General features: G+C 58.1%; 1 protein-coding gene across 1 annotated transcript in view; it reads right to left on the minus strand.

Annotated features, from left to right (window-relative positions):
• Positions 1 to 8,582: 8,582 nt before the first annotated feature.
• Positions 8,583 to 13,643, minus strand: part of LFNG (LFNG O-fucosylpeptide 3-beta-N-acetylglucosaminyltransferase) — a 17,199-nt gene continuing 12,138 nt past the window's right edge. Inside the window, exons 5-11 of the mRNA XM_006167900.2 lie at positions 12,100 to 12,148; positions 11,537 to 11,636; positions 11,274 to 11,427; positions 11,048 to 11,133; positions 10,406 to 10,571; positions 9,987 to 10,072; positions 8,583 to 9,798 (exon numbers count right to left, since the gene is read on the minus strand). Of these exons, the coding sequence (XP_006167962.1) occupies positions 9,732 to 9,798; positions 9,987 to 10,072; positions 10,406 to 10,571; positions 11,048 to 11,133; positions 11,274 to 11,427; positions 11,537 to 11,636; positions 12,100 to 12,148 (708 nt within the window). The 3' untranslated portion in view covers positions 8,583 to 9,731. The remainder of the gene's footprint in view (positions 9,799 to 9,986; positions 10,073 to 10,405; positions 10,572 to 11,047; positions 11,134 to 11,273; positions 11,428 to 11,536; positions 11,637 to 12,099; positions 12,149 to 13,643) is intronic.

Consider the following 13,643-nt stretch of genomic DNA (forward strand, 5'->3'; position numbering starts at 1 on the left):
CTGCAGCACCTGCTCAGCCCTCCGTGGATAGCAGGCGCCTCGGGGCCCAGTGCTGGCCACTTTCTTGGTGCCAAACCCCCTCTCCCGACCCAAGATTCGGCAGCTTCGTCTGGTTCGTTTTTTGCACTAACCACATTTGTCATCTCTGGGGCAGGCTGGGGCTGCAGACTGAGCGGGAGCCCTGGCCCCCCCGTTCTCTCCTTGGTTCCATTTCCATCCAGGATAGGCGCAGTTCCCGGAGTCTGGCCTGGGGGCTGGACTTGAGCTGGCTGTGAATGTGCCCTTAGCCCCTGCTGCCCCTCTTGGGACTAACCACTAACCTCACTCCAGCCTCCACAGGGCCCTGGCTGACCCAGAGCCAGTGCGTTCAGCCCTGGGTCCAGGCTGGAGCGGAGGCCCAGGACAGCCAGCGGGAGCCATTTCCTTGGGTGCAGCTGAGGAGGGGCAGCAGGCCAACAGGCAGCCCACAGGCCTGGAGACCCCTCTTTGGGCAGGTGCTGCCCCAGGAGTACCATGTCCTTGGGAATGCATAGCCCACGAGCTTTGGACTGAGGTTCCCGCAGCCTCATTTTCCCTACCTGTGAAGCGGGAACAAGGCTTCCTAAAGGTGCTTTTGGCTTTAGTGTACGATGTTTGCTGTGCTTCCTGCCGTGGAGGGTAGAGCCACCCCACAAATCAGGACCCTCCGGCCTCAGCCCAGCCAGCTGAGACGGCAAAGGGTCAACACGGACGCTGGCCTGTGTGCCCAGGCCCGGGGCTGCCAGAGGGCCTCGAGAAAGGGCCCCTGTGGGGAGCGGGCAGCTGGCAGCCAGCCCCAGCAGTTTACACACGTGTGGCTCTTCCTCCCAGAGCAGCAGGGCAGCTACCTGTACCAGAAATGCCCTCACCCCTTCCCTGGGATGAGGTTCCACCCTGCCCTTCTTCCACAACCCCCCCCTTTCTTTATGCTGGTATCTGGGACCAAAAGGATAGGGGACGAGAGCAAGGAGAGTCTGGGCCTGGGGCTCTCAGCCTGGGCATCTGTGTCACGCCTCAGGCCCTGCTTGGCCATTCTGGGCCCCTAATGGGGCCTAGTCTTTCCTCCTCAACCCTGCCAGGGGAGCTCTCCTGGCCGTGGGTCAGGAGGGTGGCTCTGGCACCCTGCCCAGGTGCCCACAATGCACTCTGCCACCGCTGAGAAGCACAAAGTCTGCTCATGGCCACGAGCTGCCCACAAGGTGAATGTACATAGCATGAGAGGCGGGTGCTGCCCGACAAGGCCGAGCCCTGTGCTGTCTTGGGAATCTGACCGTCGTGTGCGTGCGTGCCCATCTGTGACTGTACTCACCGAGGTTGAAGCCAGGAAGATGGGGGGAAATAAAAAAGGGTTTACACCCCTCCCGCCATTGTTTTCTTTTTGTTCAAAGTTTTTGGTGCCACCTCCCTGACTACCCCTCACCCCAGCACCTCCCTACACCTGTTGGGGGTGGCCAGCTGCGGCCAGCACCGCTCCCACCCTGCACCGGTGGGCCTTGCTGCCTTGGGCTCTGCAGCATCTGGCACTGGGAGAGTGCCCTTGGCCACTTGGGGGATAGGGAGGTCACAGGATGGAAGAGAACCTGGGGGCATGGAACCTTACAGGGCCCAGGGTTGGCTGGTCCCTAAAAGGCCAGGCCAGACGGAGGGTCCAGCTGGGACGTGGAGCTGATGGGGCTCAGCAGGAGGCTGCTCCCTGGGCTATCCCACTACCCTCACCCCCCACATGGCATTGCAAGGTTTGGGTAGTGAAAGGGACTGGCTGGGGGGAGCCCCCCCCGCCATGCCCACCCACCCATCTCACTATGCAATTCCCATTCCAAGCTCCATTTCCCTCCCTCCCTCCAACCCTGGGTCCCATCTCTGCCCAGCCCCAGGAGGGGGTGTTAGTTAGCAGCCCCTGGGCCCCAGATGGGTGGGCAGGCAGGGGACCAGGACCTTTGTGGGGGATCTTTTTTGTGTTTAACCATAATGGTTGTGTACCGTACCACTTTATATTTGTTATATATAATATATATATATATAATTTTGTTAAGACTATCAACCTCCCAGTTTATCTCCCCTCCAGGCCCGCACATTTTACCTCCTCCCCTAGCCCCCCCCCAAAGTGTGATTTAACATCTGAGCGGTGAACTGAGGCCTGGACCATTTTGCATTTCCCCCTTCAACCTCCGTAGGGCCATGGCTGTATGTACTGTCGCTGTGTATTTGTTTTTGTTTTTTAAAACTGAGTTTGGGGGTTTGATTTTTATTTCTTTGGGGGCTTTATTTTTCTTGGCAAATACTAAAATCTTGTCAATGTAATTTCTGTGGTTTCTATTCAGCTTGGATTTCATGTTTTAAAATAAACAAATTTTAAAGAAGAGGCCTCTTGCCCTGAGTTCTTTTGGCTCCCATCCAAGTTGGGCGGTTCTAGAGTGTCTGGCCCTGGGTTATGGACAGGGTGGCCATGCGTTCAGCCTGGGATCAGGGTGAGGACCAGAGCAGAAGTCCAGGGGGGAGGGGAGGGGTCAACTAGGCTGCGAGAGTGGGCCTGGTCTAGAGTGCTGCAGTAGATCTGGGTTTTGAGGCAGGGAGTGGTGGCCCCCCAGGTGTGGTAAAAGCCTCATTCTGCAGTCTGCACATGCACTGCAGGCAGAGGGGACGGGGATTGCTGTGCAGAGGCCCCTCTTGCTCCTAGGAGAGGTGGGAGTTGCCAGCACCTGGCCCATTGCAGCAGTGGGTTCCCAGCTGGGCCTTTCCTGAGCCCCCACTGCAGTCCCTCCTAGTTGCCACACTTGGGGGGCAGAAGGTTCCTGGGCTCCCTGATGATTGGGGGTCTCTCTGGTGTCCCTCCTGAAGGCCCACAGGGCCCACATTGTCATGAGACCCTGCACCCATGTTGCAGGAGGTATGAGTGTACTTGGATCAGAGAAATGGTCTGAGGAAGGTGCAGCAGCTGTCCAAGGCCACTTGGCATGTAGCTGCCCTGACCTGCTTGGTGCGCACCAGCACCCACCTACGAGGAGACGGCGGGCCCCTTTGACCATAGGCATTTGTCTCCCACACCTGGTGCGCAGGCCTAGAGTACAGGTGGGCCAGGGAGCTGCTAGACCCAGCAAAGACACGAGGCTCTCAGGGTACCTATGGGCACCTGGGGGACACTGCTGGGCAGAGGTTCCTCTCCTGCCCCCAGAACACACCAGCAGGCTTGCCAGATGCTTCCGTTTGATTGTGGCTGCTCCAGGAAAGGGGCCCAAAAAAGGGCAAGCTCTGAAGGAAGGATGCTGAGCTCCCGAGTGAAAGCCTTAGAAGCTCCAGGGTGTCACGTGATAAGGTGAGTGAACTAGGGGGAATCTTTGGGCCTATGAGCCCAAAAGGCAAGAACACACCAGGCTTCGAGTGAGAGCCAGGGGCCTTGAGAGAAAGACCTGACACAGCTGCCAGTCTCCAACCCCTTATCAAGGAGTGAAAGCACAGCATCCTGGTTCTGAACTGGGGGTGGCATCCATTCATCCGCCCTCCCTGGGGTGTTTTCTAGTCTAAGGCTATTCTATGCACTGGGGTGCAGCCAGCAGGAAAGAGCTGTCCTCACAGGGCTCGAGCCCCACTGGGAGAAGGGGAAGAGAAAACAAAATCAACCAGCAGATGACAGCATGTAAGGCAGGGTGCTGCTTGAGAAGAGACCCGGGTACGATGTCAGCAGGCAGGGGTGGGTTTGGGGCCAGGTGCGATTTCCAAACAGAAAAAATCCTGCCTGAAAATAAAATACTGATAGTAGCTGAGAAGAGGCTATGGGAGGTGGTCCCCACTGGTGCTGTACCAAATCACTGCAAATTTGACTTCCTTAAAACCAACTTACAGGGGAGCCAGCAGGTGGCGTGGTGATTAAGGTGCTGGACATTCCCACATGGCTGACCATGGTTTGAGTCCCAGACCTGGTAGCTTGCTTTCTCACTTTCTCTCTCTGTGTGTCTCTCTCTGGTCAAATTGAAATAAATAGATAAATAAATAAAATTAAAAAAAATAAATTAAAAAAAAAACTTACAGGGCCCAGCAGTTGGTATAGTGATTAAGGTGTTGGACTTCCACAGGGCTAACCATGGTTTGAGTCCCGGACCTGGCAGCTTGAAAATCACACCAGGTGTGTTGTGCGCGTGTGTGCCCGACATCCCAGGAGGAGAATAAAGAAGGAATCAAACTGTGGCATGGCCACCCTCCAGGGGGAAACTTTCTCACTTTCGCTCTGTTTCTTGCTCTCTCTAGTGAGTATATGTGCCTATGAGCAAAACGAAACACCAGCTTCCAGTTCCAAGGACCAGCAGTGTCTCTGGGGAGCTGGCCCTGTAGCCTCGTGGTTCATAATCCTGACCCTTTGGTAAAACAGCATACATACCCCAAATCCCCACAGGATGGATAAGTGAAGGGATTGTAGACCACACCCTACTGGGAACACTTTCTCCCTCTCTGTCACTCTCTGGCAAGGGAAAAAAAAAAGTGTCCCTGAGTTCCGTAGGGACAGGGCTACATTGCTAATGGAGGCTCAGAGAGTGTCTCTGTCCTTGTTCTCAAAGGCTCCCTGAGGTCCATGGTCTGGAACTCAAAGTGAGAATGCCAGGGAACGAAGAGGTTTTTCTCCAGCGTGTTCACGGCGCTCAGCAGCCTGGGTGTGAGTGCAGGTGCAGGGGAGGGAGCACTCGGTGGAACCGGGCCACAGCGACAAACTTGGAGCAGGGATATTGAACAAGACAGGTCAAGGGAGCCATGCTTGACCCTGAGATTCCACTCTTGGGCAGACAAGCCAAGCAGAGGAAGCCCAGGAAGGTGGAAGGGTCATTGGAGCCGGGTATGGGAGGAAATAGACTGGGTGTAGGAGTCAGGAAGGGCAGAGGGCAAAGCCTGGGACAGACAAGGCCTGGAGAGTGCCCTGGAGAGTGCCCGTGTGTGTGTGTGTGTGTGTGTGTGTGTGGGTGGGGGGGGATGAGGGAGGAAGCCGAGCCGCTAAGGAGGAGAGACCAAGGGTGTGGGAAGGATAGTGGACACCATAATGGGAGCAGGGGCAGCGTGGGAGAGAGTGGCCATGTGATGGGGGCGTACGTCTCCCTGGGCAGCAGGTGACCTGCTCTGGGACAGGGGCATGAAGGAGGAAAGGATCCTTGAGAGCAGCTCCAGCAGTGAGGCATGGAGGCAAATGCCCAGCAGGGGGCGCAGGGTCCTCAGAGGAGGAGCGAGTGGGGCAGACACGAATCTGCATGCCCCCAAGTGCCCAGAGGTGTCAACAGGAGGTGGTGGCCACTCAGCTGAGGGTGTGGACTATGGTGAGAGGCGGCCTCGGACTTCCTGTAGCGGCTAGTTCAAGCTTGACTTGACATACCCGCTGCCGTGTGAATCAGATATCGGTAATGCTGTTAAATCTCTGTGCACGAACTTTGAGCAGCAAGCACGAGACTGCAGAGGCCTCTTCCCCGCCTCCCACCCCAGAGGAGCCAGTAGGGGCGGCACCTCCGGATTCAGGGAATGTCCCAAGAAAGGTGGGATTCGGACTGGGAGAGAAGCCATCAGCCAGTGCCCAAGGACTGTCCCAGAGGCCCAGGCAGGGGCAGAAGTGGGGACACAGAGGGAGCAGCCACAGCTCTAAGCCCCCAGACAGCGTGCTGACATCTGGGCAACCTTTAGGTGCAGGGGCTGAGACGAGGAGCCCCTAGGTCCATCCTGGGGTGTATGAGTGCCTGCTCGTGTGTCCATCCCTGTGCTCAGAAAGTGGGGCTCCCACCCTTTACAAGGATGTTTAACAAGGCTGAAATGGAAAGAGGATTGGGCAGCTGGTCTGACAGACAAAAAAAAAAAATGGGCCCAGTCCTGGCCCCTGCCAAGAGAGAATAGGATTGACTGACGCCACCCAGCAGGCTGTTCTCTGGGACCCCAGAATCTGTGGATAGCCCTGGAGGCCTGAAAGTCTTTGGGCCAGGTTGGGCATGGGGGCGGGGGGGAGGAGGGGACGGCGGGTCACGGAGACCAGGCTTTGCCCATTCTACTCCCAGCCTTCCAGACCTCTGCACCCTTTCTAGGGTTGTGGGGACCTGGAATGCCCCCACCCCTACTCCCTCTCCTTTGCATCACTTTCCTATTCCAGCTTAGTGGCCTCTTCCAGGAAGTTGGCCCTGATGACCCCAGGGGAAGGGAAGTATGTTTAAAGTGAGGAGGGCGGGCCCCACTGGCAGCCCTCTCCCAGACCTGGCTCAGCACTCAGGAAGCGAAGTGGGGGCTGGGCTCTGCCTGGCTCACCCAGTACCCAGCAGCCCACAGTTGCAGTTTTACTTTTCATTCTTGAAAGCCCCACAAACGATCGGCAGTTTGGGAGGGGCACCTGGCTGGGCAGGGCTGGGGGACTTTTCTGACTAGCCCTAGCCCAGTGTGGGGGTTGAGAGTGATCCCACTGGCAGGTCTGTGGGTTGCAGGTGTCTCCAGGCCGTAGCTGTCTCCATAAATGAATATGCTTCTCCAGTCCAGGGACTCACCTTTTAGGTGGGAAGGTCCCCTTCCTCACAGCATTGCAGGTGGTGGACTGGACCTGCTTGCCCTTCTCAGGGGCCAGGAACTTCCCTGGCTCAGCTTCTCCTTTGGAAGAGTTAAGAATTCCAAGGGCACCAGTCTGTTCTCTGCTCTTGTTCCTCCCGGCCTCATTTAAGTTCCTGCCCATTACTCAGATGGCAAGGTTGAGGCTCCAGGAGGGGCAGATTCCTCCCTACCCTGCTCCCTGCCCCTCTGCTCTGCTATCCCAAGCACCCCACAGACACACACACACGCTGGGCTATGTGGACCAGCTGTGAGCAGCTGGGGACTCCCACACTGATGTGGACTCCACCTGCCCCAGCTAGGGCTGACCACTGAGTCCAGCCACACCTCTCCCCCTGCCTACCAGCTCTGTGGGGAGGCCATGCCAGCTGCAGGAAGTAGCATTGGGGGCTGGGGCAGAAGGCACCAAGCCTGACTCACCAACAGGAAGGAGGCTCATGGCCTCTGCCCACAGCCTATTCCACTGTGCCTCCCCCAAACCTCAGAAGCTTCAGTTTCCTTGTCCAGAAGATGGCTCTTCACCGTCCATGAGAAAAGGGATCTGCTGGAGGCTATAGGTCCCAGCCAGGGGACAGCCCTAACTGTGCTGTCCTGGCCCGGGTGGGACACATGCAGCCAAGCTGGTGTTCCCAGATGTCAGGCAGTGTGATAGTGAGGGGCTTCCCTTCCTCCCCACCCCTGCCAAGGATGCCTTTGAAAACCACACTCCGCTGACTCAGACCTGTCCAAGGCCAAGATGGTGCCAGGTTCTGGTTAGCCACCCCAAAGCCAGAGCAGTCACCAACCAGGGCTGTGAAGAAAGGAGGCCTCCCAAACCCTTTTGGGGGAGCAGAGCATGTGAGCACGTGTCTGGCAGGGTAGGGAGTAGCACCTGGTCTCCTTCCAATGGGTCAGGGAGGAGGAAAGGGCACCCCAGAGGGAGGTGCTTTTCAGAGTGCTTCATCTAAGGGGTAGAGGCAGAAGGAAGGGGAGACCTGGAGCCCCAGATGGCGGCAGGTGGCCAGAGCAGGTGCCTGCAGGGGGCAGCAGCAGGCCGAGCCGCTGTGCTGGTGCAAGCCCCAGAGAGGTGTCGGCTCTGAGAGAAGAGGAAGTGAGGGCTGCCCCAGGGCTGCCAGGAAGGGGGTGGGGAGGGGATTCCCCAGCTAGAGGCTGAGCAGAGCAGCCCCTCCCCTCCACAGTCTATACTCCAAGGCTTGATTGAGCAAAAACCTCTCCAAAAAAAAGAAAAACAAGAAGGGTCTGAATCTTAGACGAGGCTTCTGGGACCTGCTGAGTTAGGGGTTATTACAGGCTCTACTGCAGCAGTGGCCACCAGGGCATTGTCCATCCTGACAGACTTCACCCAGCCTGCCGGTCAGGTCAGTCGGGCATCGCGCCACCTTACAGGTGAGAGGCCTGGTAGGAGGCAGGTACCCAAGGCCGCAGAGGTTGAGCACATCGTTCCATCAGCCTGGCTGGCTGGCCTTGAGCGTCACCTGCTCCGAATCATGTCCCCATCAGCATAAGGGGACAAGGATGTGGACTCTGCGGGTTGTGATGGGATGAAACTGGATAAAGAGCTCCCAGTCCTGGCCACAGCAGCCACTGCTCCTCCTGCAAGGGAGTGCTGGTCTGCCCTCCCACTTGGGCCAGGACAGCAGTCTGAGGGCTGTTTCCCTGGCTGGGGACCAATAGCCCCTGCAGATCTGACCTGGCTCTCCTGGGCTGGGCCAGGACAGCAGGCCGAGGGCTGTTTCCCTGGCTGGGGACCAAGAGCCCCTGCAGATCTGACCTGGCTCTCCTGGGGTCACGGTGACCACCTACCAGTGACCACTTGCCTCTAGGCTGGCCACACCTCTCAGGCACCAGTCAGAAGGTGTTATGATCCCACGCTTCCTTCCAAAGTGGTTGGCATGGAGGGTTTTCTACCCACCTACCCCGTGTGGTGCAAACCAGGTCAGCCTCCCACTCACCTGCGAGCCCTCAGCCTCAGTTGGGACCTGGGGCTCGACTTCAGCCAAGACCAGGACCTCTGGGTTGCCATAAAGAGCACCTTTATTCACAGCAAAAGGACGTCACCATAGCAACAACACTTCAATTCCCTGAGAACTTTTCCCTTATCATTTGCTTTTCTAGCTATGTCTTTGCAAAAAGAAAAACAGAACACAAAACACACCCCCCGCAGGAAAGGTGAGCCAAGATGGCCCAGAGACGATGGCTGATTGTGGGGAGGGCAGGGAGAGATTCCAGATACTGGAACAAATAAATACAGAGGTTAGACATTTCCACTTTAGCTTTAAAAACAAAGGTGATCCCAAGTTTGGCTTCTGGTTTTTCTGGTCCACAGAAAATAAAATAAGGCCCTCCCCACCTCCCCCAAAAAACAGAAACACTCTACTTTTTACCCACCCCCTTTCAAAAAATGGCACAGTAAAGAAATACTGTCACAATATTTACAGACACGCCCACTGTGGGCGACTTTCTCTCGACTTCTGAGAGGAGATAAATGCTCAACTCTGACTCACCCGAATGCGGGGAGGCAAAGAGAAGACCTGTGAGGGCGCCAGAAGACCCCTACCCAGGGGGGCCGGGAGGGAAGCCACTGTTCTCCCACTGGGCAGCTGCTGTGGGCTTCATGGGATGCTTGGATGTGGCAGTGGCTACCCTTACTGTGAGCCACAGCTTTGGGGACACAGCCCAGAGAGAGCTTAGGCCGTTCACCCCCAAACCAGCTCCTCTGCATGGAGCCATGACACAGCTTACTGAGGGCTCCAAGGCAGGGGCCAGGATTCCAGGGCTCAGAGTCTGTGCTCAGGAGGAAGGGAAAAGCACCCACATATCCTCGTGGAGCAGCCCTGAGCCCCACACTGCCAGAGAGCCCAACTTAGTACAGAGCTGCCCTCCGAGTGGCCTCCAACATCCAGATCCTCCCCGGTGTGGGCTGGAGCCCACTGGCCCTAGGAGCCTGGAAAGGCAGACATGGGACATCTTCTCCCACCTCCGCAGAGCACACTGCCCAGCAGTCTGCTATACAGGTGGGCATACAACACACACACAAACACACACACACACAGGCACAGCCCTGGGGGAGCCTCAAATGCCAAGGCCAGGGTGGCCCAACAGGGGTCCCTGGGCCCTTTGGATACCAGGGGCACCCAGGGACGGGGTCTCTGTCATGGCTGCTAGAAGATGGCGGTGCGCGGACACCAGGGTGTGTCCGGGTACAGGTGGCAGTGGATGGAACGGAACCTGTTGGGACAGAGTGGGGGTGCGGTCTGTGTGGGGTGGGGGTACTGGATACCATTTGCAGACCCACAGCACCAATGGGGACCCTAGCCCACCCCAAGTGTGTGGGATTCCTGGGGCCCCTCTAATGGTCAAGCCTGGCTCCAATTCTGCCAGACCCCTGGTCATCCATGTTGAGCCTCTGTCCTCACCTGGATGGATCAGCCTCCACTGAGAAAGGCCCCTTCATGTGGACAGCATTCCGCTTGTTCTCAAACATGCCATAGCTCAGGGTCACCTGTAGGGAAGGGGCAAGGTGATGCCGGGGGGGCCCCAACCCCCAGGCTCTTCCCAAGACTGGCCATGTGGCTCCGAAGGAGGCAGCAGCCCTGCCTCACTCTTCCTACTCCCTCCCTTGGACCAGAAGAGACACCTGCTCTGTGTACCCCAAGAATAAAGTCCAAGCAGGGACTGCAGCTGGGGCTGATAGTTGCCAACCGCACACAAGAGAGTATCTACTGATTGAGGAAAAGGCCGGAGAGGAACAGAGCAGGTGCGTCATGCTGAAGATAAACAATAGGAATGGTGTCCACCCTGGCAGAGGGATTTGGGGGCCCTAGGGATAGCGCACCTGCTCATGCAGCTCAGAGGTGGGCACCTGCTGCAGGTTCTCCAAGTGGGAGTGGAAGAGGCCACTGCGGATGAGCGGCACACCCAGCAGGGCCTCCACAATGTAGCCGATGGTGCAGTCGTCTGGCAGCCGGATGCGCTCTGCTGTGCTCATGAAGTGGCCCCCACTGCAGGAAGAAGGGCCAGAAGTGAGCAGAGTGGGAGCTGCCTGCTGAGAGCTGGGCTCAGAAAGAGGTGGACATACCCAGAGGAGCACAGTGCGGACCATGCTACGTCCCTAACCAGGGGTCTTGTGCCTGCAGTTCCCTCTCCCCGAGCCCTGGCCATGGTACCCTCCTCTACACTAACTCAGATGCCTGGTGATTCTCTGTGAGGAGGTGTTCCTGGGGGCAGGGAGGGATCCTGCCCAGTCTTGCCTGGGGTACTAACTCACTTTGGTGCCTGATCTTAGCAGGTCAGACTAGGAGTTCAGGGGTGTCACTGTAAACACAGCTGCCTCCTGAAACCCAGAGAGGAGGAAAGGAGGAAGCAGCTAAAGGTTGAGGACTCCAGCTGCTGGAAAGATGGACCAAGCCAGGCCCCAGGGTGAGACCCTGGGGGCACTCTGGCCAGTAGAATGGCCTCATCTGTGCTGGGCACTCACCTAGCCCACGGGCTCATCTTCAGTGCCAGGCCACGACTGATGCAGAAGCCAGCCCCACCAGTGGCAAACCAGAAGTGAACAGGACGCTACGGGAGGGGGAAATGGTGTCAGACCAGCTACTACTCAACAGGGACAGGGATTCCCCCACACCTAGGCTTTGGGGTGCCTTCAATCCCCCCATATAGGCATGTGTAGCACAGGGCAGGGCTGGGGTCGGGGCACATACCACCTTGTTCTCGCTGACCCGCTCAGTGGCCTGGATGGGCCGGTCCAGGCTGGGCTTGCCTATGTAGACGTCCTGTGTGTGGGGGTAGCTGGCCAGCAGCCGCAGCAAGGCACGCAGGTTGACGTAGTTGTCATCATCCACATGGCAGAACCACCTGAGGACAAGGCAGGACCATTAGGGAGGGCAGGCCAGGGTGCATAGTGCCAGGGCACAGGTGTGGTAGGGACGTTCCCTGGGGGTCCCAGCCCAAGACCAGCACTCACTTCCTCCCTGATTCTATGAAGCGGTCGAACTCCACAGCCATCTTGCAGGACAGAGCCTGGCGGCTGTGGGCAGCTGAACAGTTGGTGTTGATCACATTGCCTGTAGGCAGGGGAGAGGCTGTGAGTGGGCTTGAGCTGGCTTAGAGAGAGCCGTGGGGGCACACCAGAGTCTAGGGGTTCAATAAAAGCCCCCACGGTTCAAGATGGGCCCCACAGCATCCTCCCCCATTCAAGTGCAGAGGCCTGTTGACCCTCCACCCAGCCCAACCCCCTCTCCAGGGTGGCCCCGCCCCTGCCCATTCAGGCAGCTTTTTCCCAGCACCCGCCACCTGTTGCTGCTTGTAGGCTCAAAGGGACCCAGAGGCTGAAAGGGCCTCATTTGCATGAGAATTGGGGGGCCCCGAGTGGTGGGGCGGAGCATTGAGCAAACCCGTTGAGTAAACTGCCCTCCCAGCCCTGCTGCCCCTGACCTCTCTGCCCCAGGGGCGAGGGTAGAATAGAAGAGAAGGCTTTTGCTCCACATTGAGGCCAGCGCGCCCTCCCTCCCAAAGTCTAGGGCTCACCCGTGTGCCTGGCCAGGGCTTCATCTTCCCCGTCGGTGAAAATGAACGTCTGGAAGGAAAAGTACAGCCTTGAGCAGGCAGCTCTGCGAACTTCACCACCATCTAGGGTGGGGGGCGGGTTTGAGGCTGGGCATCCTGGAATTTCCAAGCTATAGTTTAATCGCACCTACTCCCCACGCTTCTTTGGGCCTCAGTTTCCCCATGTGCACAGAGTGAAGCTCAAGTGCCCAGTGTGAGTGGCAGTTGGTGGGAGCCTCACTTCACAACCTTCACAGTTGGGTCCAAGGTCACCCAGGCAGCTGTGAGGCACGAGCCAGGTGAGGCACCTCACCCACCCACCAGGTAACTGGCTCCCGCAGCCTGCCTGTGCACCTGGTGAGGCACACACCCTTATTGACACAGCACCAGGCCTGCCCACTTTGAGGCTCGGGTGGAGGGACAGGCGGAGGAGGTTGGCTTTGGGAAGCCAAGTCTCAATCACTCAGGTCGGGGACAAAGGCCTCTGCTGGGCGGCTGCCAAGCACTGGCGGACAAAGGGCCCAGAGGGAAGATGAATCACCAGGCATTGTCCGCCAGCTTTGTCCAGGGCTGTGCGGCAAGGGGTGCTGGGGCCAGCCTTAACTCGGCCGAGTTAAGCGGGAGTGGCCGAACTGCCCATTACCATACAGCTGGCCTGGTTAACTGGCCCAGGCTGGGCACAAGGTCCCATGCAGGGTGTGGCCACCAGCACTGCCGCCCTTCAGACTGGGCCTTTAAGCCAGCCCCTCCAGCTGTGACCAACTGAGAAGGTTACCCTCTCTGAGCCAAAGCATCCATTGGTGGCTCTGTGAAGTCATCAATGGGCAATGAGTTTTGTTGCAGAAAACTGTGTGTCCCAGCTCACAAGTCAGGGTCTCCGGCACCCCTCCTGCTGCTTAGGCGAGGAAACCCAAGCTGGCAGAAAGGCCTCTTGCCTAAGGCCACAACAAAGTTCCACCGTGCCAGCTAAGGGCCACCCCCTGCCAGGATCACTCCTGCAAACCGGAGGGAGCCGACAGGGCGGGGCCAGGAGCTGCCGGCGCCCGCCTGGGCCCGTCGGCACACAGGAGGAATGTTGCTTCCTCTGATGGCCCGCCCAGCCCAGCCCAGCCCAGCCTAGCGCGTGCCGCTGCCGGCGCACCCTGGCTGCATGCAAAGCCTCTGGCGGGGGTAAGGGATATTCTGAGTAATGGAGGCAAAATACTCCCCACATGCCCACCAGGCCTCATTTCCTTCCGTGTACAAATGAGTCTAACGAGGGCTCCAGCATGTGCGTGCCTGGGACATAGTACATGGCCCCAGGCAAAGCAGGTGCCCACCCTCACCTGGCCAGCCTCATCTCCTTGCCCAAACCTGACCCCAGTCTGGGCACATGCCTGGGTAAAGCCAGAAGCTTCAGCACAAGCCCAGAGCTCAGAGAGGTAGCAGGCTCAGTCTACACCTCCAGCACATGCACCCCTCCTTCCAAAACCCGGCAGACACCCCAGGGCGGCCGCACGCACAGACTCGCACCCAGCCCCCCGCCT

Source organism: Tupaia chinensis, unplaced genomic scaffold, assembly GCF_000334495.1.
Source record: "Tupaia chinensis unplaced genomic scaffold, TupChi_1.0 Scaffold145208_1, whole genome shotgun sequence".
NCBI classification, from domain to species: domain Eukaryota; kingdom Metazoa; phylum Chordata; class Mammalia; order Scandentia; family Tupaiidae; genus Tupaia; species Tupaia belangeri.